Genomic DNA, 23,965 nt, shown 5'->3' with positions numbered 1-23,965 from the left:
TGTACCTAGTGTTGCTTTATAACAGATAGGGCCTTTTCTCAAGTTATAAGTTGAGTACTTTACGATCAATATATTACAAAAGCACTTCCAACCATCAAATTTTGTTCATTTCATATCTGTTTCAGTCTGTTAACACTTAATCAGATATTTATATTCATGAACTTGTAACTCAAGAAGTTTTACATTTACCAGGTACCAAATGTTGCTTTTTGACACACAGGGCCTTATATAATCGAGTTATAAGTCAAATTTTACATGAACTTTATATTACAAAAGTTTTAATTCATTCACTAAATAACATTCTCACATATTAAATATATTAATTCCTATACTTTTTTAAGAACCCAACTTTCCACCTGTGTCTAGTTTCCATTTTCCAGGTACCAAATGTTATTGAAACATAAAGGGCCTTATATTAGAATCTTTTTCACCACACCACTTGACACTTGTATAGTTGGTTGCCTAACTATAATCACATAATTTTCTCACCACAATTTCATCTTACATACATAATTTAAAACAACAACATTGATGGTTGATACTGTTATAATTTTTTTATTTTTATTTTAACTTTCACAATTTTAAATAACGTTGGCTTCTGTCTTAAAAAGACACATACAGTTACACTGACTGCTCTGTTACAACTTCCGTCATAACCTGTCAAGATTGTCATTTCAATCAGTTGTTTTCATAAAGTCCTCGTAGACATACCGTCTCAGGACTTGCAACTTAATGTAGAGTCATATGTCGCCATGTTACCAATCCAACGGTAACTTTACCATCTTAATCTTATACAAGAAATAATGTAAACTAAATTTTAATTAGTAATTTTTAAAGGGTTTTTACCCCCATATTTAGTGGCTACATTCATGTATTAACCTGTAAGTATTAACCACATTTTACATTAACCTTAGTTAAAATTTAAATTATTTCCTGTTCTTTTTAATTAAGTGGTTAAATACTGTTTTAGGACACTGATGATGGAATATTTATTCCGAAAACGTTTTGTCTATTTAACATAGCCCGACTGGGTTTTTATATACCTTTTTATAAAGGATTTTATTAAAAATTTATTAAGAAAATGTGCTGCATACAATTAAGTTACATTTTTTTTCGTGGAAAAACGTTGTATTTACATTCCTTTCAATGATAAACTAATTAAAGTGTTAAACAAATACTATTATCGGCGATTTAGTTTCAAATTTCCAAGTGAATGTTAATTTAATACATTCATTGTTTCAAATTTACTCAATGACGTATAAACCAAGACATGATTCAAATGTGACCTGAGTTTTGTTAATAATTTTTCATTGGATAATATTCACAACAAACGAACAAGACAGTATGTTTTAATATGCATTTTTTTTTTATTTGAAAAGATGTTTTACAACGTGTACCAAGATTCGGTATCCTATTATCATAAAAAGAAAAAGGCGCGTTAAAAACGAAGTCTATACAGGGTGTCCCCGAAAATAGCCCTTAAAGGTATGGGTAGTAGGCAACATTTAGAGCAAAAAAGTCTGATAACATTTTTTTCTAAATGCAACCGTTTGACCAAAAAACGAAAATACATTTTGGTATGCAAAAAGAAATCTGTCAACTACGTGCAGTGCTAAAATCTAAACTTATACAGTCACAACTTTAGTAAACAGATATTTTGGAACAACACCGCGAAAATGTTTTTAATTCATGAGTACCATGATATGTTGATTATTTATGGAGAAGCGCAGTGTCACAGTAATTTAGTTGTGCAAATTTATGTCGGGAATTTATGTATACTGGACTGTCAAAAAAAGTTGTTCATAGAACATTTAGGGAACAACTTTTACATCCATACCACTATCAAAGAGTACAAGATTTACACCAAGGTGATCTTCCTCTGAAATTAACATTTTGTAGGTGGTTTCAAGATACACTTGTCAGAGAACCTGAATCCTCCTGAAGTGTTAAGTGCGGATAAAGCATGTTTCACGAGAAACGGTGTGTATAATTATCATAATTGTCACATATGGGGTGACCAGAATCCTTATTTAATACGTAGGTTAGTAACACAGAAAGCTTTAGAAGGTCGAAGCTTTTTAAAGGTCTAAGAGATCATTTTTAATATAAAATAAATAGATTAGAAACACGAATAATAAGCAATCAGCATAGGAGTTAATTCCCAACGGGTCAATCGAAAATTGAGAAGTTAAGATAGTTATGACAAGGACAACACTTATTTGTATGTGTAATACTTAACAAACTGAAACATTTAGGGCGTTTTTTCCTTCTTCTTTGAGTATTGTAAAATTCGATATGATGACAAACTTCATTGTGATTGTCTTTTAATATGTGGCTAATGTACCTTTCTTTGAATTTAACCCTTTCACGACGGCAGGTTTTCAACGTGCCATGCCTCAGATACGGCAGTTTTTGTGCCTTGCGCTTCAATGCGTTTAACACTTGCGCACATATATGCGTTTCCCGACTTTTGTGGTAAACAAGCTCGTAAGTGTAAAATTGAAAAAACAAGTACAGAAGATAAATGTTCTAAACAACATCAAACTTTCATCAATGCATAAATTTTCGAACGGGTAAAACACGTCTTTGTATGCTTTCAGAAGATGAGATACAACTAATCTTATTTTATGTAGTTTCTCGTTTTTCTTAGTATCGTGGTTATTGTCGACAAAATGCAAATTTCGTTGAATCAATAAATAACGGTCTCGCGTAAAAATTTGTGAAAATATCGGTGTCGACAACAAAGAATCTTTAGACCAATAGTCTACCAGCCGTAGTTTTTTTACTTGCGCCATCAAAATTAACAAAGCTATAAAACAGTACACTTCACTTACTGTTATTTCACTCCATTGTTTTGTATGGATTCTCTGAATATTTTCGTTTTGGGAGCAGAACAGATTTGTTTGTTCCGTAATTAGTGTTACGATATTTACAGAGAAAAACAGTTGAAAACATTCCAAAATACTGAGGCTATCATTTTGAATTGAGGACCCTGAACGTTCATTACCAAAGGGAAGTGTTTTTGGTTTATATACATTACCGTCTTTCCGCCACTGGATCTCATCATCATCATCGATTAACCTCATTTTTTTTTTTCATCTTGATTCAGCTGAAAGTAAAAAAAAATAATATAAAAATAAGTCAAATTGTTCTACAGATAAAATTAGAACTGAAACTAATTTTTACTATATATTTATTAGAACTTACCAAGTTCATCAGTATCAGTGGAACAATCCGGTACTGGGTTTTCTACTTCCATGTCTAGTTCTGTATCTGATACATCAGTTATTATTTGTTCGTCTACTTCATTCTCGTTTTCAGAGAAATCTCCATCTGAGTCACTTTCTGCTTCAAAACTAAACTTCTCATCACTATCCGACTCTTCCAAAAGCTACTTTGACTCGTCTTCAGTCAGATATCTTTTTTTCAAACCCATTTGTTAAAAAAAAAATATTATTATAATTCAAAATATTTAAATGAAGGTAATGTGGTTGAAAAGCACATTATGCACGTACCACCGTCGTCAACAAATGACTTAACATTTTTTCCAAATGTACTGACTTCACTCCAACTCCCACGCAGTTCACCGCAGCTGTGTGAAATTCAATAAGCGATGGCTGTTAGAAATAGTATACAATACGAAAATGCGATTACGAACGTTTCCCTATCTAAAGTACATTTTGATGTAAGTGAATATATGAGTCTCCCGTATGTGTGGCTAGAAAACTTTTGCGCGTATATTCGGTTCCCGACGTTAAAGGGTTAATATTGATGTTTTTGGTTTTAGTTTTCTTTTTCCCTTCTTGCATAAAATATTTGTTTCATATTTAGAAATAATTTATATTTAAATAAAAAAAAATATTATTTATTCAGCTGCATATCTAGTAAAAGTTTTAACAATATTTTTTATATTTTAGGATCAATGACTAATGCTGTGTCTGGTGCTCACTTAGTCTGGACCTCACCAGTAGTTCCCAAATTAAAATCGGATATTTCAGATGATAATCCCTTAGGAAGGCCAGCAACGACGCTGGAAATCTCCATGATAGCAGGCTTTGCTCCACTAGCAATGATCGCTGGCTCACTGATACTTGGTACGTTATCAGAACTGCTTGGAAGAAAACGATCGTTGCAACTGTTGGCGATAGGAATTTTTCTAGCCAATGTGGTGTTGGCTTTCAGTACTAATATAGTACTAATCATAGTATCCAGATCCATATTGTTCTTTTTTTTCAACGGCACTATGACTATTTACCCAGTGTATTTAACAGAAATTTGCGAGGATCATAACAGAGCAAAATATGGTTGCTTAATGGGTGTGTTTTTGCCCTTTGGTAGCCTCTTAAGTTACGTTTTAGGATCTTTTTTTAGTGTAAGAGTCTACACTTTATTAATTTCTGCCCCTCTAATACTATTTTTGGCGTTCTTCTTTTTTGCTCCAGAATCTCCAGTGTACTCGTTATCGAAAGGAAGAAGAAATGAATGTTTGCAAACTTTAATGAAACTAAGAAGCAATAAGACTGAAAAAGAAATTATGGTAGACATGTACAAAATAGAAGAAACAATAAAGGCAAGGGTTTCAGGTACTTCGACTAATAGTATGGTATCTGTATTTTCTACAAAAGAAAGAAGATACGCTCTAATGCTTGCTCTGGTCCCAGTGGCCATGCAGCCTCTATCTGGAGTACTAGTGACCTTACAGTTTTTGGCGCCTCTGTTTATTGAAGCGGGTACAAAATATGATAGCAATCATATGTCGATCATAGTAGGATCGATAGAGCTGTCCAGTTTTCTTCTAACAACCTGTATTATTGAAAGGACTGGACGAAAGCCAATGTTATTAATTTCTGCGATTGGTATTGGCATTACTCACTTTGTTCTAGGTTTATATTTCTACCTAAAGTATATAGAATGCTCTTTTATATCCACCATACACTTACTTCCTCTGGCTTGTGTTATAAACCTCATTCTGATGTACTCATTGGGTCTTGGTCCAATACCAATGGCAATAATGGGAGAATTATTCACTCCTGACATCAGAACCAAAGCTTTATCGTTAATTATGACAGTTTTGGGTATTGGATCATTCGCTACCACCTCCAGTTATCCTTTTATGGTAGAGTATTTGGGTATGAATTGGTGCGTTTGGATTAACAGTTTATGTTGTATAGCGGGAGCTACCTTTATATACGTCATGATACCAGAAACGAAGGGTAAAAGTATTGTTGAAATTCAGGAATATATCAATACCAAGTGCAATAAATGATTTTATAATTTTGTGTTTTATTTTATAAACCATAATGTATACCTCTCCATTTTAACTTAATATCAATCCCACAAAATCTGCTTTGTCTTTTCACGGAAAATTTCCTTGTCATCCTCGTTTAAGCACCGTTGTACGTGAAGGGAATAATGACGTGGGACATCGTCCTGTCCTTTCACTTCCGTGTCAAAGTGGCATTCAGCTGGGTTGGCTAATGAAGCAGTAGGTGGCAGTCGTCCAAAGTGATCAAATACGCAAGATTGATAAGGTTTTTTACTTAAGTGCAAGATATTTTGTACAACCATAATCTTAGTAGTATTACTTTAAATCTTTAAAATACTTGACAAGCTGAAGAACAGAAAAGCAGCAGGTAAAGACGGGATACCAAACGAATTATTAAAATATTGTGGAACAGCAATGGCAGAACAATTACAACATTAAATTAATAAAATTATAAAACACAATAAAATACCGGAAGAATGGAGAACGAGAAAATTAATTTTACTACTCGAAAAAGAAGATTAAAAACAGTCAGAAAACTACAGAGATAGAAACTTGTTAAATACTACCCTAAAACTTACAACTAAAATTATACAAGTACTAATAAATCAGAGGGTAAGTTTAGCAGATGAACAACAGGGTTTTCGTAATAAAAGATCGTGTACAGATGCAATATTCGTTCTAAAGCAAACTACTGAGAAATCACTAGAGTATAATAGACCAGCATTTATGTGTCTGATTGACTTAAAAAAAAGCGTTTGGCAGAGTAAGATTCAAATATGTAATCAATCTTCTGTATAATAGAGAAGTTCCCCTAAATATTATAAAAACTATTGAAAACATCTAGCAAAACAACAAAATGGAAGTCAGAATAGATAACTTACTAAACGTATAGAAATATGCTCTTCAATTTAATCATGGATGAAATCATCAGAAGCGTTAACAAAGGAACAGGATACAGAATGGGAAATAAAGAAATAAAAATACTCTGTTACGCAGACGATGCAATTATGGTAGCCCAAGATGAAGATAATCTACAAAGACTGGTCCACAGATTTAACATAAGAGCAAAATAATTTAATATGACAATCTCATCTCAGAAAACTGAAACAATAGGAATCAGCAAAGAACCAACCAGATGTAAAATAGAAATTGATGGCATCACTATTGAACCAGTAATGGAAATAAAATACCTGGAAATTACACTGTCCAGCTATGGAGACCTGGACAAAGACGTAAGAGATCAAGTACAGAAAGCAAATAGACTGACAAGATGCCTCAATGTATGGCGAAACGGACACATTAAAACTGAGATGAAGTCAAGAATTATCAATCTAGTGTAAGACAGTGTATAAATGACTGGATACAAAATAGAAAAAAAGAATGGAATAACCACATTAGCAGAATGGGTAATCTCTCTCAAAATAGCAAGAGATGTCACCAACCGGCAGATTGAACGGCAAAAAGAACAATAATCTTGAGAAACATAATTTTATCAACAGAGAATATTATATACTACTATTGCGCACATAACGGATAAACTGTCAATAAAAGGTCTCCAATAAAGAAGAGTAAAGCGGTCTTTATTCAAGTTACCTCACTGTAACAAGTTGATCAATTCGATAAAATAATTGAGTTTACTCTTCTTCTTCTTCTACTTCTTGGAGGTCTTTCGATCTGTTTAATTCTGAAGCTGCCTCTGGTTAATTTCCTGGGAGGTAGATTGCCAACTATCCCTCCATCTTTTAGGTGGTCTTCCGGGAGGTCTTGAACCGGGCGGGTTGTTCTCTAGGGCAATTTTTGGGAGTATATTCTCATCCATTTATCTTACATGATTGTACCACATCCTCTTACGCTGCCTTCCCCATCTTACAATATCTTGAATTTTGCACTGCTCTCTGACGTTTGTATTTCTCTTCCTGTCTCTTCTTGTTTTGCCCACTATTGTTCTTAGGGTTTTCAGTTCGGCAACCCTTAGCATATGTTTCGTTTTGTTGGTATCTTCGCTCACTTCTATGCTATATGTCATGATCGGTCGTATGCAAGTCTTGTAGATTCTAATTTTACTATCTGTGCGCTTATTCGGATTTGATCAGACTATCTCCCGCAGACATCCCGACAATGCGGATGCTTTGTTGATCTGACTCCTTAGGTCCTTTACTGCGTCGTGTGTGCTTGATATATCTATGCCCAGATATCTGAATTGCATCACCTGTTCAATGGGGCTGTTCTCAACCACCAACTTACGTCTGAGCGGATCTTTTGCTATTGTCATACATTTAGTTTTGTTGGTAGAAATGGTCATATTTAGTTGGCGGCTTATTTGAAAGAACTGAAAGATCTGTCTCTAAAGATCATCTTCTGATTCGGCAATAATTGCATCATCTGTGTAACACACAATACCAATTCTTTTGTTGCCCATTCTGTATCTGAGATTGAGAGATGTTACTTTGTTTATAATTTTGCCCATGAGTAGGTTAAACAAGAACGGGCCTAAACTGTCGCCTTGTCAAATTCCTCCCGGTGTTGGAATATTTTCAGTGAACTGGTCTCCTGCTCTAACTTTGGTTACATTGCTGTTGTTTAGGTTATGGACTATATTTGTTATGTTGGTCGATGTTTTATTTTCTATTAATACATTTAGAATGTCTCCCAGGCAAACCCTATCAAACGCCTTCGTCAGATTAATGAAGCAAATAAACGCTGGCATGCCGAACTCTATAGCTTTTCTTTTATTTGTTTTATTATGAATACTGCATCTGTTATAGATCGCCCTCTTGTAAAACTTTGTTGTTCTTCAGCATTAGTGATTTGCCTTTCCAATTTGTCCTTAAGAATACTCGAGAAAAGTTTCATCGTTGTATTTAAGATGGTAATTTCTCTGTAGTTAATTAAGCAAATTTTGAAATTAAAGACATATTATATGCATGCGCGTTTACATAGTGATGTTTTGAAAACCACCTATATTTATACATTGGATGTCAGACTTGTTTGTGAAGATGGAGGGTATTCCAAGTTAATCAGCCAATAGTAAATAACAAGATAAGTCTATACAAGATTCTCGAGGAACTAAAAGGAACATTTTAGAAGAAACTAGTAAAAACAGTGCGAAATTACCAAGGCGAAATAATTATAAAAATTTAAATAATATTTTGAAAGTTTTTGTGATGTACTTATTTCCTATGTTTTTTTATTTTTTAGGATAAGCCTTTTACATATAAAGGATACAGGGAAAAAACCAGATATGTCACTTTTTATTGAAAATCTCGGAGAGGCGCCATTAAATTCTTCGAATAAAGACCTATATTTTAGAGTACTGGGAAAAAACTACCGTATTATGGCATAACACAATAGGGAGTTTTTGTTACTACCTAACGTAACGTATCTCCCTATACGTAAAGAACTAACGTATCGAAGAAGATGAACGTTAAATTGAGAGTTTTTGTTCTGCACGTAACGTAACGATGGTGTTGCCCTCACCGAATTAGTGATTAACTAATAAATTGTCAGTGCCAGTCTTGTCCTTGTCATTTAACCCTATTTTTGATATTCAAAATAAATAACAAATATTTTTTTGAACAATTTTTAATGTTTGAGATGGACGCGATATTAAATGTAGGTGCCATTATTGATGATGAAGAAGACAAAGACAAATAAGATGCCCTTCTTCTTCACATCTTGCACAACTATACGGCCGCTTTAATTTTGATACCATTAAAAATATTTTTCGCTTTTGAATTAAATTCCACCTTTCTGGATGGTCGTAAGGGTTCTTGTCTACGACTTCCTTCAACAAGAACAAATCATCTTCATTGCTGAAGTGAAGTCGTTTTCTACTGCTTTCCATTATTCATAAAAATCAAAACAAATATACGTAACCAAAAATGTAAAAATACACATACCACGTGTGCTTATGAAATGTGGAGGTTGAAATTTTGATAATCAGGTAAGATTCCCTTGCGCATTCGGTTACCTTCGGCTCGATAGGGATGCGTATGAACGTAACGTACCAGCCCGTTAGGGTAATTTAGGTTATTAGGTAATACGTATCTAGATACGTTAGTTCAACCATTAATGCGCATGCTTATATGTCAAAAAGATACGTTACGTATACGTATTTGCTTGCACAAAAACTCTCTAATGTCTAAAATATAGCGTATCGAATAAAAAGCAGTTTACGTGTCATGTAAACCAACCGGCTGATGCAATATTCATTTTTAAGAAACGTGTCAGTTTTATTGTCTCCGCAAAAGTGTAAGTTCTTGTTTGTTTGTATGACTATTAATAAACGATTATGGCTAATAGTGATTTGGAGGGGTCCGTTGAGAACAAAATTATGCCTTCAAAAAATAGGAAGACTATCGGCCAGATGTCAGAAGTCTCTAAAATGTTGAAGTTATCGACTCATGAAGCTAGACAGCCTGATAACTAAGAACAACTTTATAAGGTTGAAGTTCTTTGAGGTAATTCATGAGGCGCAAAGAAAATAAATATTGAGAAATTTTAAAGCTCTGCGCTCTTACGATGAGCAAAATTATTATTTGGCTGGTTTAATTACGGTCTTACCCGTCCAGCATAGAAGGTCTCGTCGAAACGAGAATACTGCGAGTTTTCATGATGCAAGTTACGCGTATCGAGTTCGAGTTCGCGATTGTCATATTCCGGTGTGTGCCAAAGTTTTTTGTTCCATTCATGAGATTACAAAAAATAAAATAAATTATATAAAGGAAAGTCTCAAACGAAGTGGTGCAGCTCCTAAGGACAGACTGTAGCAAAAAACTGGGGTTTGTAGGAGGAGAGATGTATAAGAAGAGTGGTCTATATATATATGGGATAAAATTGATAGAAGTAAAATAGGTAACAATTAAGTAAAGAAGTATGAAAAAAATATTGAACGGAATGTGGCTAGGCTAGCAATGTAGGCAAGAGAATGACCACTAGAAACTCAAGGATGGATACGGCCAATTTGCATGCCTTTTAAAGACAGTAAATCAGGAAAATATGTATGATGGATAGAAAAGAAGATATGAAAAATGAATAGATATAATGAAAATTAACAAAGAAAACAAATTGAGGGCGCCAGAAGAGGGATACTACTCTAAAAAGAGTAACGGTCACTTTTCCAGGTATCGTATACTGCTAATATTAATTAAAGTTGATGTAATAAACAAAAATACTGTAAATGTAAAAAGGTAAGGAAATATTAATAAAAAATTATATGCAAAACAAATTCAAGTTTATTAAATATAACTTCTTAGATTTTGACAATCTCTAAGTTACCAAAAAGTATATGAAAATTTCACAATATAATATTTTAACAGAAATGTTGAAAACAACTATAACAAAAAGTTGAAAACTACACAGAATAACTCTGATATAGAGTGTACAACCTACATCTAGGTTAAAAAACAACCCTAAACAAAATAATGCTAACGTTGGAAGAACGTATAGCCAAGTAAATATATTATACTAACCTACAATATGACCAACAATATTGTTAAACACCTCTAAATTCAAATATAAACAAAGTAATATATAAATGGGAACAAGCCAAGTTAAACAATTGAAACGGTCTATTATCCTGAAGGGATAATAGCCAGAGTTAATAACGCAAGATGATGTTATAAAAAAAACCTATAACTGGTGAAACAAGATATATATATATATATATATATATATATATATATATATATATATATATATATATATATATATATATATATATATATATATATATATATAGTTCTGAAGCAAAAACCAACTGTCCTCCTAGGTGAAACAGTTGTCTGGAAGGATACTCCCGAATGGCTTCGGTGTCCCAGCGAAGTCCTCCTTGAGGTCCGAAATTAGCACGGAGCTGGTGCTAATTGGCTCAGTTCCGATGGTTACTGTCCTGCCCTACCTCTAGGTGCAGGCTGGAGAAAAAATGAGGGTGGAGTAGACAATACCCCCTGGCTTGTCCCAATGACCCTGATTCTTATAGAGTTGAAGTGGTACTCTCCCTCGGATGTTCTAAGGGGAAGTTTAAAATTCCATGGGAGGTGGCTAAAAACAATTCCCCGTTACTTCTAGTCTCAACATTGATAAAAAGAAATCAAAGAAAAAGTGAGGAAAGTTTCTTTCAGCATAAGAAACCGGAGCAAAAAGATAATTATAGTAGATGAAAAAAAAAAACACATCCAATCGGATGTAGCGTGACCTTGCTTCACATAGAGTAAAAATATAATGGCCTTGAACAAAATACTATATTAAAATATGAAATAATGAATCTGAATAATAGGATATGGATAAAATACTCTAATGTTCATTAAAATATCTGTGGAAATTGTAATAGATGTTAGAGATTTACGGAAAATTCAGAATTTTAATTAGATTCATGCCAGAATGATTGTAAGCGGCCATACTATGCTTGAATTCGTGACCCAAGGTCATTCTGAATACCTTAAGGATGTGGGATGTGGGAACAAAAAGTTAGTTTTTATAATATAAAAAAAATAGTTATCAGACAGCTACTCAATTCCGTGCTAGAAATTTCACTTCAGCCTCCCGAGTTTCCGAAAAAACCGTCAATTAAATGGTTACGGTTATACTTAAAACATTTAACTTCTTGAAGTGAAGGAAATTCTATGAATTAATTGGATTTTCTTTCGCTAACTACCACCTTTGTACCACTTCAAACTCTCGATCAAAAGTGAATTTTAATTCACAGTTTGTTAACCAAGAGCCAGTTTCCACTCCCCCCTAATCTCCTGTCATCTCTCTGGTTTGCAATGGTACCAAATTTAGATCAGAGACAACTTAAATTATTAAAAATACACACTTAATGAGCAAATGAACACTTAAAGTTAGGCAACCCATACTACATCTCTGAAATTACTTTAATATAAATAGTAGTAAAAGTAACGACTGTTACAAGACGTGGAAAACATAGTGCAACACATAGGAAGCTGGAAAACTTAACAAAAGGTTTGGTATGTGACCACATCAAAGGTTTTAAGGGTCGCCAGAGCCGCTATAGTCTGGAAGATAAAAAAAGACTTATTTACCAGAAGAGCACACAGTCCAAAAAATGTTTAACCTCATCCTGTTTAAGGAAAAGCATCTAAATGCTAAAGTCTTATATGAAACGTACAAAACAATTTTTAATAAGCAATTTAATATTGCTTTTGGATACCCCAGAAGTGACACATGCGCAACGTGTGATGAATTTCAAATTAAGCTTAAAAGTTTGACTGATACTGATGAAATTAAACAAATAACTGTTATGAACGGTTGGCATAAAAGAAAGGCTAAAGCGTTCTATTCAAGGAAAATGAAAACCAAACAATCTGCAAGAATGCAACGAAAGGAAGCCATCTGCATTGATTTTTCAAAAAATGTTTCAATTCCGAAAATTGCCACACGATGTGTACTATAAACGCCAATTTTCTACGTATGCCTTTAATGTACATGTCCTTTCTTCTCGTCAGTCTATTTTATACCTATCCTGAAGAAAAGGCTAAAAAAGGATCTAACGTATTTGAATCTTTTCTTCTCCATTTTATCAATAATTACTTATAAGGCCATGTTGAAGAACTTCTGTGACTCTGCCAGAGACAAAATAAAAACTACTATTTTTCGATTTATTCATTTTGTAGTAAACAACAAAATTCTTATTCTGAAAGAAATAAATATCACACTCCATGTAAGAGGACATGTCTATTTGGTGTGTGACAAAAATGTAGGATTTTGTGATTTAAGGGCCCCTTTGAGGTCCCGGAAGGGTTTGAAGAAGTCATTAGACATTCCTATTTCAAACCATCGCCGTTTGTTATAGTAAGTGTGTCACAAAACATGGTACTGGATTGGAAATCATTTTTATACACAATATATTTACAAAAATGCCCATTTAAATCTCTGAAGGAAGTAGTGGCATCATCTAATCAGAGCCGCCTTATTTACTACCATTCATTAAAATTACATTAATTAATAAATATTAAAAAATACATTAATTATCTTTTTTAGTTCAAAAATAAAAACGGCTTCTTTTTGTCTATTTTAGGTGACATTTCTGTTTTTGTTCCTGCAAAACCGTGAGAGTGATTTTTTGTAAACTAAAAAACTGTAGTTCTAATACTTTATAATAATGTTAACTTTTACTCCAGTCGTCAGAGAGTTGACCCCCAAAAATCATACGAACAAGTTGAATTTTGCAGAGAATATTTTTTGGGACCCCAAAAAGATGCAAAAAAGTTTACCACTTTTACCCCCGGGTTTCACCCTACAAGAGGGTAAAAACGCAAAAAAATCGATTTACCAAGAATCTGTATATCGTAGAAAAAAATGTTTCAAATAAAAATGTAGCTGAGATAATTTCAAACAAAAATATTAATAAGCATTTTTTGTGAAGAATAAACCGTTCTCTTAGAAACAACGCTTGGAGTGACTGTCGAATTTGGATGTCAGTTACGCTCGCGCGAAATCAATGTTCAATAAAATTTGTATCAGCTTGACGGTAAAAATTCGATATCTTTTGATCCAAGTGTCGTATCGACAAAAATCAAGAAGCGTTTTAAAGGCAAATAGTGTAGCTTTCGTATGCCGTTTTTGTATTTTGCCGCAAATAAATTCAGATTATATATTTTTTTTATAGCCCTTTTTCTATCCGAATTGTCGAATAAAATCCTCTCCCATTTCTCGCCATTCATCCCTGTTGTGTGCTAGGCGTTTCCACATTGGTCCTGCGACTCTTTTGATATCGTAGCTCCAGCGCATTTGAGGTCTTCCTCTTGGTCTCTTTGCATCGTACGGTCGCCAGTTTCCGACTTCTTTGTTCCATTTACCATCTTCGAGACGTTCGTTGTGTCCAGCCCATTTCCATTTTAATTTAGCTGCTTGTTTCGCGACGTCCTTTATTTTTGTTTTGTTCCGGATTGCTACGTTCGTTTGCCGATCTATTAGTGAGATACCAAGCATCTGTCGTTCCATGGCTCGCTGAGTTTTTCGAATCTTGTCCATGTTCTTTTTTGTGAATGTCCAGGTTTGAGCTCCGTAAGTGAGAACGGGAAGGATACAAGAATCGAACACTTTGGTTCGAAGGTTTTGGGGTATCTTTTTGTCTTTCAGTATGTATGAGAGTTTTCCAAATGCGGCCCATCCCATTCTTACTTGTCTGCTTATTTCGGTAGTTTGGTTTTCTTTGTTTACCTTGATATTCTGACCCAGATATATGTATTCTTCTACATGTTTCACTTTTGTTCCTTGGATGGTTATCGTCGGTTGATCATCTTTATTCGACATTATCTTAGTTTTACTCAGATTCATTTTCAGTCCTTTTTTTATGGATTCCGTATGAAGCTCATCGATCATCGTCTTCAGTTCTTTCCAGCTGTCGGCTATTAGTACTACGTCATCTGCATATCTTAGATGGTTTAAATACTTTCCGTTTATCGATAGTCCTTTCGTTTCCCAATTTAGTGATTTAAAGATGTCTTCAAGCTCGGCAGTAAATAGTTTTGGAGATATGGTGTCTCCTTGTCTTACTCCTCGGTTGATTTTTATTGGCGTCGTTTTCATTCCGTTATCCATCGTGACTACCATTTCAGCGTATTGATATATATTATGTATTAATATCCTATATCTAGAATCTATTCTGCTGTTGACCAGTGCTTCCTCAATAGCCCATAATTCTATGCTGTCAAAAGCTTTCTCGTAGTCTATAAATGCTAAACAGATTCATCATCATCATCAGTGGTGCTACAGCTCTAGTTGAGCCTTGACCTTCCCCAGTCTATTTCGCCAGTCGTTTCTGTTCATCGCCAACCGTTGCCAATTTGCCGCGCCGATTTGCCTTGCGTCCTCGTCCACACCGTCCCTCCATCTCAATCGTGGTCTGCCTCTACTCCTATTTCCCACTGGGACCGATAATAGAGTTCGTCTGGGTGGGTAATTTTCATTTGCTCTTGATACATGTCTACGTCTATGATACATCTAAGCCTACCTATTTTTATGAAGGATATTACATCTCTACCATTTACTATTTTTTTATACTTCTCGTACAATTCGAAATTATATCGCCTTCTCCAAATACCATTCTCACATAATGCGCCCATTATTCTTCTTAGTATCTTCCTTTCGAAGACGAGCAGAAGATTTGCGTCTGTTTTGGAGATGGTCCATGTTTCTGACCCATATGTCAGCACTGGTAGGATGAGTGTTCTATATATTATTAGTTTGGTTTTCTGGCTTAAATTTCTGTTTTTTTGGCTAAACAGATTGGTAAATTGTATTCGTTAACTTTTTCTATTAGGACCTTTAGTGTGTGAAGATGGTCACATGTACTGAACCCTTTTCTAAATCCGGCTTGCTCTACTGGTTGATATACATCGAACTTTGTTGTCAATCTATTTGTAATTATTTTTGTGAATGTTTTATAAAGTTGTAATAGTAGTGATATTGGACGATAATTTTTCAGATCTGTATCGTCCCCTTTTTTGTGTATTGTGTATATTTTGTGTTTTGAAGCGTTGTTTCTAAGAGAACGGTTCATTCTACACAAAAAATTCTTATACATGTTATTGTTCAAAATTATCTCAGCTACATTTTCTATTTGAAACATTTTTTTGTACGGTGTACAGATTCTTGGAAATCGATTTTTTTTGCGTTTTTACCCCCCTGTGTGGTCGGGGTTTTAGGGGAAGTCCGGGGGTAAAAGTGATAATCTTTTTTGCATCTTTTTGTGGTACCAAAATTAATATTCTCAGAAAACGTCAGCTTGTTCTTATGACTTTTAGAGGTTCAGTGGCATTTTCGTCTCTGATTGGAGTATTCTGTTTTTATGTAAACTACTGTTTATAATCCCTTTTTAAAATAAAAATAATTTATTTCTAACATTATAATTCAATTTACGCAGTTGTGAAAAAAAAATTAAATATCTGGATTTTTCTCTGTACTTGTCATATTATGTTGTCATTATACCTATTGTTTTCATCTTCAAATCCCTTCTTGTGAGAATTTCTTGTGTTTTTTTGCTGTTTACCGTCTTTATCTTGTGGAGCGCCTTATTTATTTATAAAAATGGATAATTATTTTTTGTTAAAATCTTTATTAGCAAGTTTTTTTTCTTCCTAAAATACCGTTTTGTTGAAGCAGGTGTCGGGACCACGTTTCAGCAATTAATATTTGCTACGTTAGTTATTTTTATGTTGACGAGTAGTTCACCTATAATTAGTTCATTATAAAAGTTGAAAATTAAGTTATAAATTATTTTAAACGTTGCTGTTCATAGTATTGATACCAGCATAAAATATAATATAATATGGCCTTAAGGCAAAAACAGGACGATAATGTACTTTTGTGATATTCATTATATTGACAGGTAAGTTGTTTGACTGAAAATAGTTTCACGAATATCTCTCTACAATTTTGTCTATTTTTCTCCTGTGATCCTTAGGAGGTCACGAAGCCTTACTCGGGGGGTCGCCGGCTGAAAGAAAAAGTTGAGGTTCTTACACAAAAAAAAAGTTTATCAAATAGTGGTGCCATTTTTGAAACGATAATAATCAAATCATTTTCTAATTGCAGTATATTTCTCTTTTTAGTTTTAATGTCTACCATTGAGGAAAATGTCAGGTCACACAAGTATGAAGTGGCGAATTGCACTAAAAATTTAAGAGCTTCCTTTGCCAGCTCTGGATACTTGTGTTTTCTTTTCATCCAAAATACGTCGACACTTTGGGAATAAAATTTCATTTTAAGCATGCCATCAGCAGCTACATCTAGAAGACATTATTTCATTTTTATGGTGACATCAGCCAGATCTATTAATTTGTCCAAAAAAAAGGGTTTAAAATCCATCTATGCCCATTGTCAGCTTCAGAGTGCCTGGAAAGTATGTCAAAGTTGTTCTTGTAAATTATGCAAGCTCTGTATCATGCAATAAATGTGAGCCGATACTGCAAAACTTTGGTCTGTTGTATTATCTTCAACAATCATCTGAACACATGAAACAGACTTAAACATTTTATTTTGCAGAGATGTTGACCACAAACGAAGCTCTTGTTTAAGATGTTAAACTATTGTCTTCTCTTATGTCTATACAATATCAACCTCGGAGAGTTATTAGTGGAATTATAAAATCAATAATTTAAGCTTATCACTGTTGGAATATTTCCGTCATACTGAATTTACAGTAATTTTACGTTAAAAAAACAAAATTGTAAGAAGCGTACAGAGTTTATCTATCTATATAAAAGGCTATGATGACTTGTCACACCGTTTGTCCAGTAAGGTGACTACGCCACCTAGGAAAGAAATCTGAACTACCAATATTTGACCTTTCAATCATACTTTGTTTTTGAACGACACAAGGCAACTACCAAAAGGGTGCTACACAGTATCTTCATTAATAATAAACCTATAGCGACATATCATAGGGTACTATCAATACAGATTTACTATTAGACAAATTTTGATTTATTGACTTAAAGAAGGCCTCTGGCTGGGTATAAAATAAAAAACTGATTGAATCCTAATATAAGACATACCAAATAAAATTCATTCATGAGAAACATTCGGATGCAATTGTAATTTACTTGGTGAAATTCAGTTCTCGTGAGTGGGAAAATAGAAAAGTGGATAAATCTTTGGCAAATTTGAATGAATTTCTTGAATCTTTCAAGAATCGTGCAGATTTTTGGACTTATGGATTACAAACCTGAATACAAAGATAAACGCTCTAGATCTCTGCTAACTAACACAAGTAGAAAAAGAAGTTGTAATTTTTACAAACAAAATCATTTGATTTACAGTTATGACGAATTTCTTAAACTTCCGGTAACCCAAAGATGGAAGAAAGTAAGACAACTAAATTTATGTACAAACTGTTTATGTATTGGGCATTTTTACAAACAATGTAAATCGTTTAGTTGTGAGAGAAGGGGTTAGAAGTAAAACCGCCTAAGTCCAATTTTCACCAAAACGACTTTAGTGATGTTTCACGTTCTGAATATCTTATATTGTTTGGTAGTAAAATCGACTACGCTCTAACCCTACTTTATCGCCATCATTTGATGAATAGAAAAAACAACCAAAATGAAATTCACCAACCGTTAAGAGCAGAAATCGCCTTAGCGCACCTAGGCTGTTTTACTTCCAAACAAGCGACTGGAAATAAATATATTTTTATTACTTATGTTGTTTGGGTTCCACACAACGGTTTGGATTTGTTTATGGTGTGAAGGTTATACTTCTTTATTGGATTAATAGCAGTATTTTAAGTAATACTATTGTTTGCAGAAATTATATATTTTGTCATTAGAATATTTCGATCATGTTTTTTGGGTCAGGTAATGATTTTTGGAAAAAAAATAAAATAAGAATCTATTAGTTAAATAATTTTAAGGTTATATTATTTTTAGAGTCAGATAGTGATTCATACGGTACAGATGGAGAATCTGTAAAAACTACCCGAAAAAGTAAGCGTAACATACATGCATGGAAGAGGAATAATATCACAAATAAGAGGTTTGAGAGAGAAAAGGAATATGAAAGCAGAGAAAAATGAAGAGAACGAAATGTGTTCAAGAGTATGCGCATATTTGTAGGTACCAATGTGGAATATTTAATGAGGTTGAAAGACAACGACTCTTCTTTAAGTTGTACAGTTTACCAACCTGCAAACAGCTATTTTAGCTTCATACATCAGAAAAACTGAACGTAAAAAAAACTGGCTAATGGCAAACAAAATTACAGTACAGAAATTAAACTTCTTGACAGCTCTGTATGCAGAGTTTTTCCTAAAAACTTTTGATATCAGCGATAGTCGCTTTAAGGTTATGTGTAAAAAAGTTGACAAAAACAATTTTGTGGAGCCTGATAAATATGTCCCAACCACCAAAGTATCAGAGAACGCAAGAAAGAGAGTAATTGAACATATCAGATGATTTCCACGTTATAGAAGTCATTACTCTTATAATCTTTCTGTTATATTTGATTATATAACAAAAAGACTGATTTGGGAAAGCTCTAAAATGGGACTGAAAGTTAATATTATTAAATCAAAGTACATGGAGATCTCGAGCAAAAAAGAAATGAGCACCAGGGAATCCTTTAAAATGGAGGTGGAGAATGGATCAGTTGTAGAATTCGAGAAGGTGGATGAATATATGTACTTAGGTACTCTTATTGATCAGACATGTAAGGAAGAAACTGAAATCAATCTGAGACTGACCAAGAGCAACAGGTGTGCTAGAGCCATGAGCAAAATTATGAAGGCCAAAGATATATCTCGTAATACAAAAATAAGAGTATAAAAAACTGTAATTAGGCCCACAATGCTATACGCTGCCGAGACATGGACTATGAACAAAACCGTACAGAACACATTGGAAGCATGGGAAAGAAAGATACTTCGCAGAATATTTGGTGGAAAAGTAGTAGAGGGAGAATTAAGAAGACGAACTAATGCAGAAGTGTATCATTTGTATGCTAACCCTACAATAACAAAAGTGGTGAAAAAACGTAGACTAGAATGGTTCGGCCATCTAGAAAGAATGCAAGGTAATAGACTAGTCAAGAATATTGCTTGGAGAGTACCTGAGGGCAAAGAAAAGAGAGGAAGACCAAGAAAGAAATGGAGAGATGTAGTGATGGAAGATGTCAGAGAGATGGGAATCAGAGATTGGAAGCTGTTAGCTAAGAATAGAAAACGATGGAAATTATCCATCCAGCAATAGGCCTAAAAGGCTTGTTAACGCTGTACATACATACTCTTATAATCAATATCCAAATACGAAATACCTTTCATTCGATTTAAACATTCGTAAAATGTATTGTCTCTAAAAAGATAATAACTGCACTGATAACGATGAACCCCCAGTTGAGAAATTATATCACCATCATATTTTCAATAAAATTTAAAATTTCGCCATCCTCATTCATACACTTGTAATTAATGCGATCGATTGGTAAACTTAATCTCATCATCAACTGAAGACGAAAAAAAGAAGTACGAGACAAGTTAAGTATCAAAAATGGGAAAATTTACAACAGCTGCTAGAGTTCATACACCCCATTTACCATCAATTTTATAATGATTTGCCGCATAAGTCAAAGCAGCAAAAAACAAGGAAAAAAGAATCTTTTACGTGGAAATAAACCACCTGATAATCATGTTTAAGACAACAGTTTAATTGCATCAGTAAAACGTAAAAGGATAAAATTCCAAAAACTTTACTTTTGGAAAATTAAATTAAACTAAAATTAAATTTTTATCTCTTTAACTATTTTTAACAGCATAAAACTCTTAATTACTTTTTTGTAGTATGGGATAAGCAGAAGATATTTATGTAACAATTAGGTTTTATATGTACACATTTATTGAGTAACTACTATTTTACTTATTGGAATGTTATCCTTTTAGAAGTAGAGTAAAAAATCAACGCTCTTTTGTTACTACACACTTATTTTAATTACTATTTAAATGAGAATAAGCCACAATTAAAGGTTAAAATACGTTTATTGACGTTTCAATTTCCACTTCGGAAATCGTTCTCGTATTTTGAGAACGATTTCCGAAGTGGAAATTGAAACGTCAATAAACGTATTTTGGCTTATTGTGGCTTATTCCCATTTAAATAGTAATTAATTTAAAATGCTACAAGAAAATAGCTTCAGAACAATATTACAAACTTATTTATTTACATTTAAATGCTGTTTTACATATACAGTTTATTCATCGTCACTTAAATCACTAATAAGACTTTCATCATTCCCTCCATTGGAATCGATTGGTCCCAACTTAGGATCTGTTCCTAGAAATGTTTATATTCCTATGGTATATAATGCATATTTTTTCTGACATCAACGAGTTTGTTAGCTTGTACTGGTAACATTGAGTGATAGACTTAATCTGTTGAAGCTCCACTCTTCCTCCTTTATACAATTTGAAAGTTCCAACCACGAAAGAATCAATAAATGGATGAGGACATATCCATATTTCCACTGGTGTACTGGAAGTGCTTGAATTTACTGATGTTAATCTTGGCATTTTGTAGTTTTCTTGAATATTGAAGGCCACTATTGTTTAAAATCAAGAAAATTTGCATGTTTCAATAGTACTACATACTAGAAATTTTGGAGCTTTTACTTTAGCTTTTTGAATGATGTTATCGTATTGTTCTGGTGTAAAAATACGGTCATGTTTATGAATACCACGATTTGCTGTTACAAAGTCGTGATCACTGGGTGAGAAACTGTAACCGCAAACTAGGAAATAATGGTGAATTGTGTTAAATCTTCCTGTCATTGTTAGTGCTAAGAACAATCTTATAATGGTGTGGTTGCGGTTTTGACCACCGTAATCGTCACTAAACACATGTAACTCTTTTACTTCAGGGGATATTTTATCTCTAATGTACTTAGATACCATCGTACAAACCTCGTTAGGTCCTTTTTCCCTGAACCCTCATGATAGATAAAAAATACTACTACGTTAGTTGTTAGGTTATGGACACTAAAGATATACAACCATAGTTTATGCAGGTAAAACATTTCCTGCACAGGTAATGCAGACAACTGTACATTTTGCATAAAACTAATTACCATAATGTCTGTTCAAATATTGCACATTTCTGGAAGACATTTTATTTTAGAGTCAAATTTTTTAGCTCTTCGTTTATGTATTACAATATCAGCCGCAGCTGATAACTTTGCATTTTGGTTAATAGAAGATTTCATTTTCACAGAGAGTTCTTTGCAGACTGAACAGACGTCAACTTCGAGGCCTGCCGAATTTAAAATTAAAGTTTTCCTTATAGTATTTTAAAAAGATCTCATACTTGACATCATTTGACGAAATTTCAGGATATTTGTCTAAAAACATATCATAGACTTTTTTTACGTTTAAGGTTGCATCTAAATATAAAACTGTCTTTGATTACTAATGAGATGTTTTCTTTGGATATGATTCAATATCATCTTAGATATTTTTAACAATATCATTCGATTTTCTGGGGTGATTTTCATGAAACCCTCTTTAATCATATGGAAGCTCACCATTATTTTTTAAGTTAGTAAGACGTAATGCTTTATTACTTATTGAATGTAAACTTTAAAATGCCTTTCTACAAACTTCCACTTTTGTGTTGTTTCGTAATGAAAAATACTTAGATGATTGTATTTGCTTAAAGTCTTCATTTTTAGGCCTATGTCTAGTCACATCGGGTCTGTTAATAAGGCCTATCAAAAAAGTGTCGGACTCATTCTTAGGTTGATCATTGTATACAAGTTTAATAATTGCTGCTTTCTCTTTAAGGGAAAATAAATCTGTGCATTTTTCCTTACATAAACAGTGTCAGGCCAGTTTTCCTTTCTTCAACCAAAACACCTTTGGAAGTAACAAATTTTGATCCACAGCTTCTTGACTTCTTTTCTTTTAATTTTTCACCCCACTACCTCTTCTTTTCACAGAATACTGACTAATAGAGTTATTAATATTAGACATCATAAACCGTTAAATAATTATCTAATTATTAGAACAAACTAACCTCACTTTACACAACATACAAAACATAACCTTAAATGCTGATGTAATAACAAACACTCTGTCACAATATGCTTTTGGAAAGAAGTTAATATGGTCACGTGACACGTGAAAAGTAAAAAAAGAGTAGAAAATAGAAAACAAAAAAGAATCAAGAATATATAAAACTGGAATATTATCCTTTTAGATGTCAATTATGAAAATAATTTCGTTGAGGTCAAAAGGGATAACATTCCAGGAATGTTATTTAATTAGATTTCACTTCAGGAAAACTAGCTTAATATTAAGCTATTTAACGTGAAGGAATGTTATCAGTTTTTGACTAAGTCTGTAGAACTTGGTAAAGTGAACAAAACTGCTATCTTAAATAAATTTGGCAAAAAATGGAATGTTATCTTTTTAGATCTCACCGATTCAATTAATGTCAACCCGAACAATGAGTGAACCAAATAAAGTAAACGTGTTGTCAACTAATATTCTAGAAAATAATGTTAATAAGATTATTTAAAAATAATAATTGTTCAAATAATGATTATGTACTGTTGAGTACAGCTAAATTGAGGGTATAGGATAAATATGGAAAGACTCATATCGCACGGGTAATCCTAGATTCAGGGAGCCAATCCTGTTTTATTACAGAGGATTTTCTAAGTAAACTCGATTTAGACACAAAGAAAATAGATATTTGTGTGTAAGCAGTAAGATAGGTATGTTACTTGATGTTAGTTTGTTTTGGGATATAATGTTGGATGGTCGCATAGATCTTGAACAAAATTTACCTTCCCTTCAAAATACTGTTTTTGGTTATCTTATATATGACTATATTAGATGTCATTTTTCACAAAGATTTATTAACGATGATTTACAATTAGAAAAATTTTGGTCTGTCAAAAAACCAAAGCCTCATATTTCTTATTCAAAGGATGATGCTTATGTTAAAAATCACTTTAAAGATTTATTTTCTCGATCAGATACTGGACAGTTTGGTGTAAAAATTCCTTAGAATGAAGATCCTTCTGTCTTAAGTGATTCTAAGCAATTAGCTATCAAACGATTATTTATTTAGAGGATATATTTAAGAAGAGTTCCGAACATAAAACTTGTTATTCAAATTTCATGAGAGAATATTCCAATATAGGTCACATGTCAATTGATTATAATTCTGATGCGGAAGGCTCCAC

General features: G+C 33.3%; 1 protein-coding gene across 4 annotated transcripts in view; it reads left to right on the top strand.

Moving 5' to 3' along the window:
* Positions 1 to 5,275, top strand: part of LOC140447493 (facilitated trehalose transporter Tret1-like) — a 31,698-nt gene extending 26,423 nt beyond the window's left edge. For all 4 annotated transcript variants that reach the window (XM_072540177.1, XM_072540178.1, XM_072540175.1 and 1 more), the window contains exon 3: positions 3,918 to 5,275. In XM_072540177.1, the coding sequence (XP_072396278.1) occupies positions 3,918 to 5,266 (1,349 nt within the window). In that variant the 3' untranslated portion in view covers positions 5,267 to 5,275. The remainder of the gene's footprint in view (positions 1 to 3,917) is intronic.
* Positions 5,276 to 23,965: the final 18,690 nt, after the last annotated feature.

This window comes from Diabrotica undecimpunctata, chromosome 8, assembly GCF_040954645.1.
Source record: "Diabrotica undecimpunctata isolate CICGRU chromosome 8, icDiaUnde3, whole genome shotgun sequence".
Taxonomy (NCBI): domain Eukaryota; kingdom Metazoa; phylum Arthropoda; class Insecta; order Coleoptera; family Chrysomelidae; genus Diabrotica; species Diabrotica undecimpunctata.
This window is presented reverse-complemented; position numbering and strand designations above follow the sequence as displayed.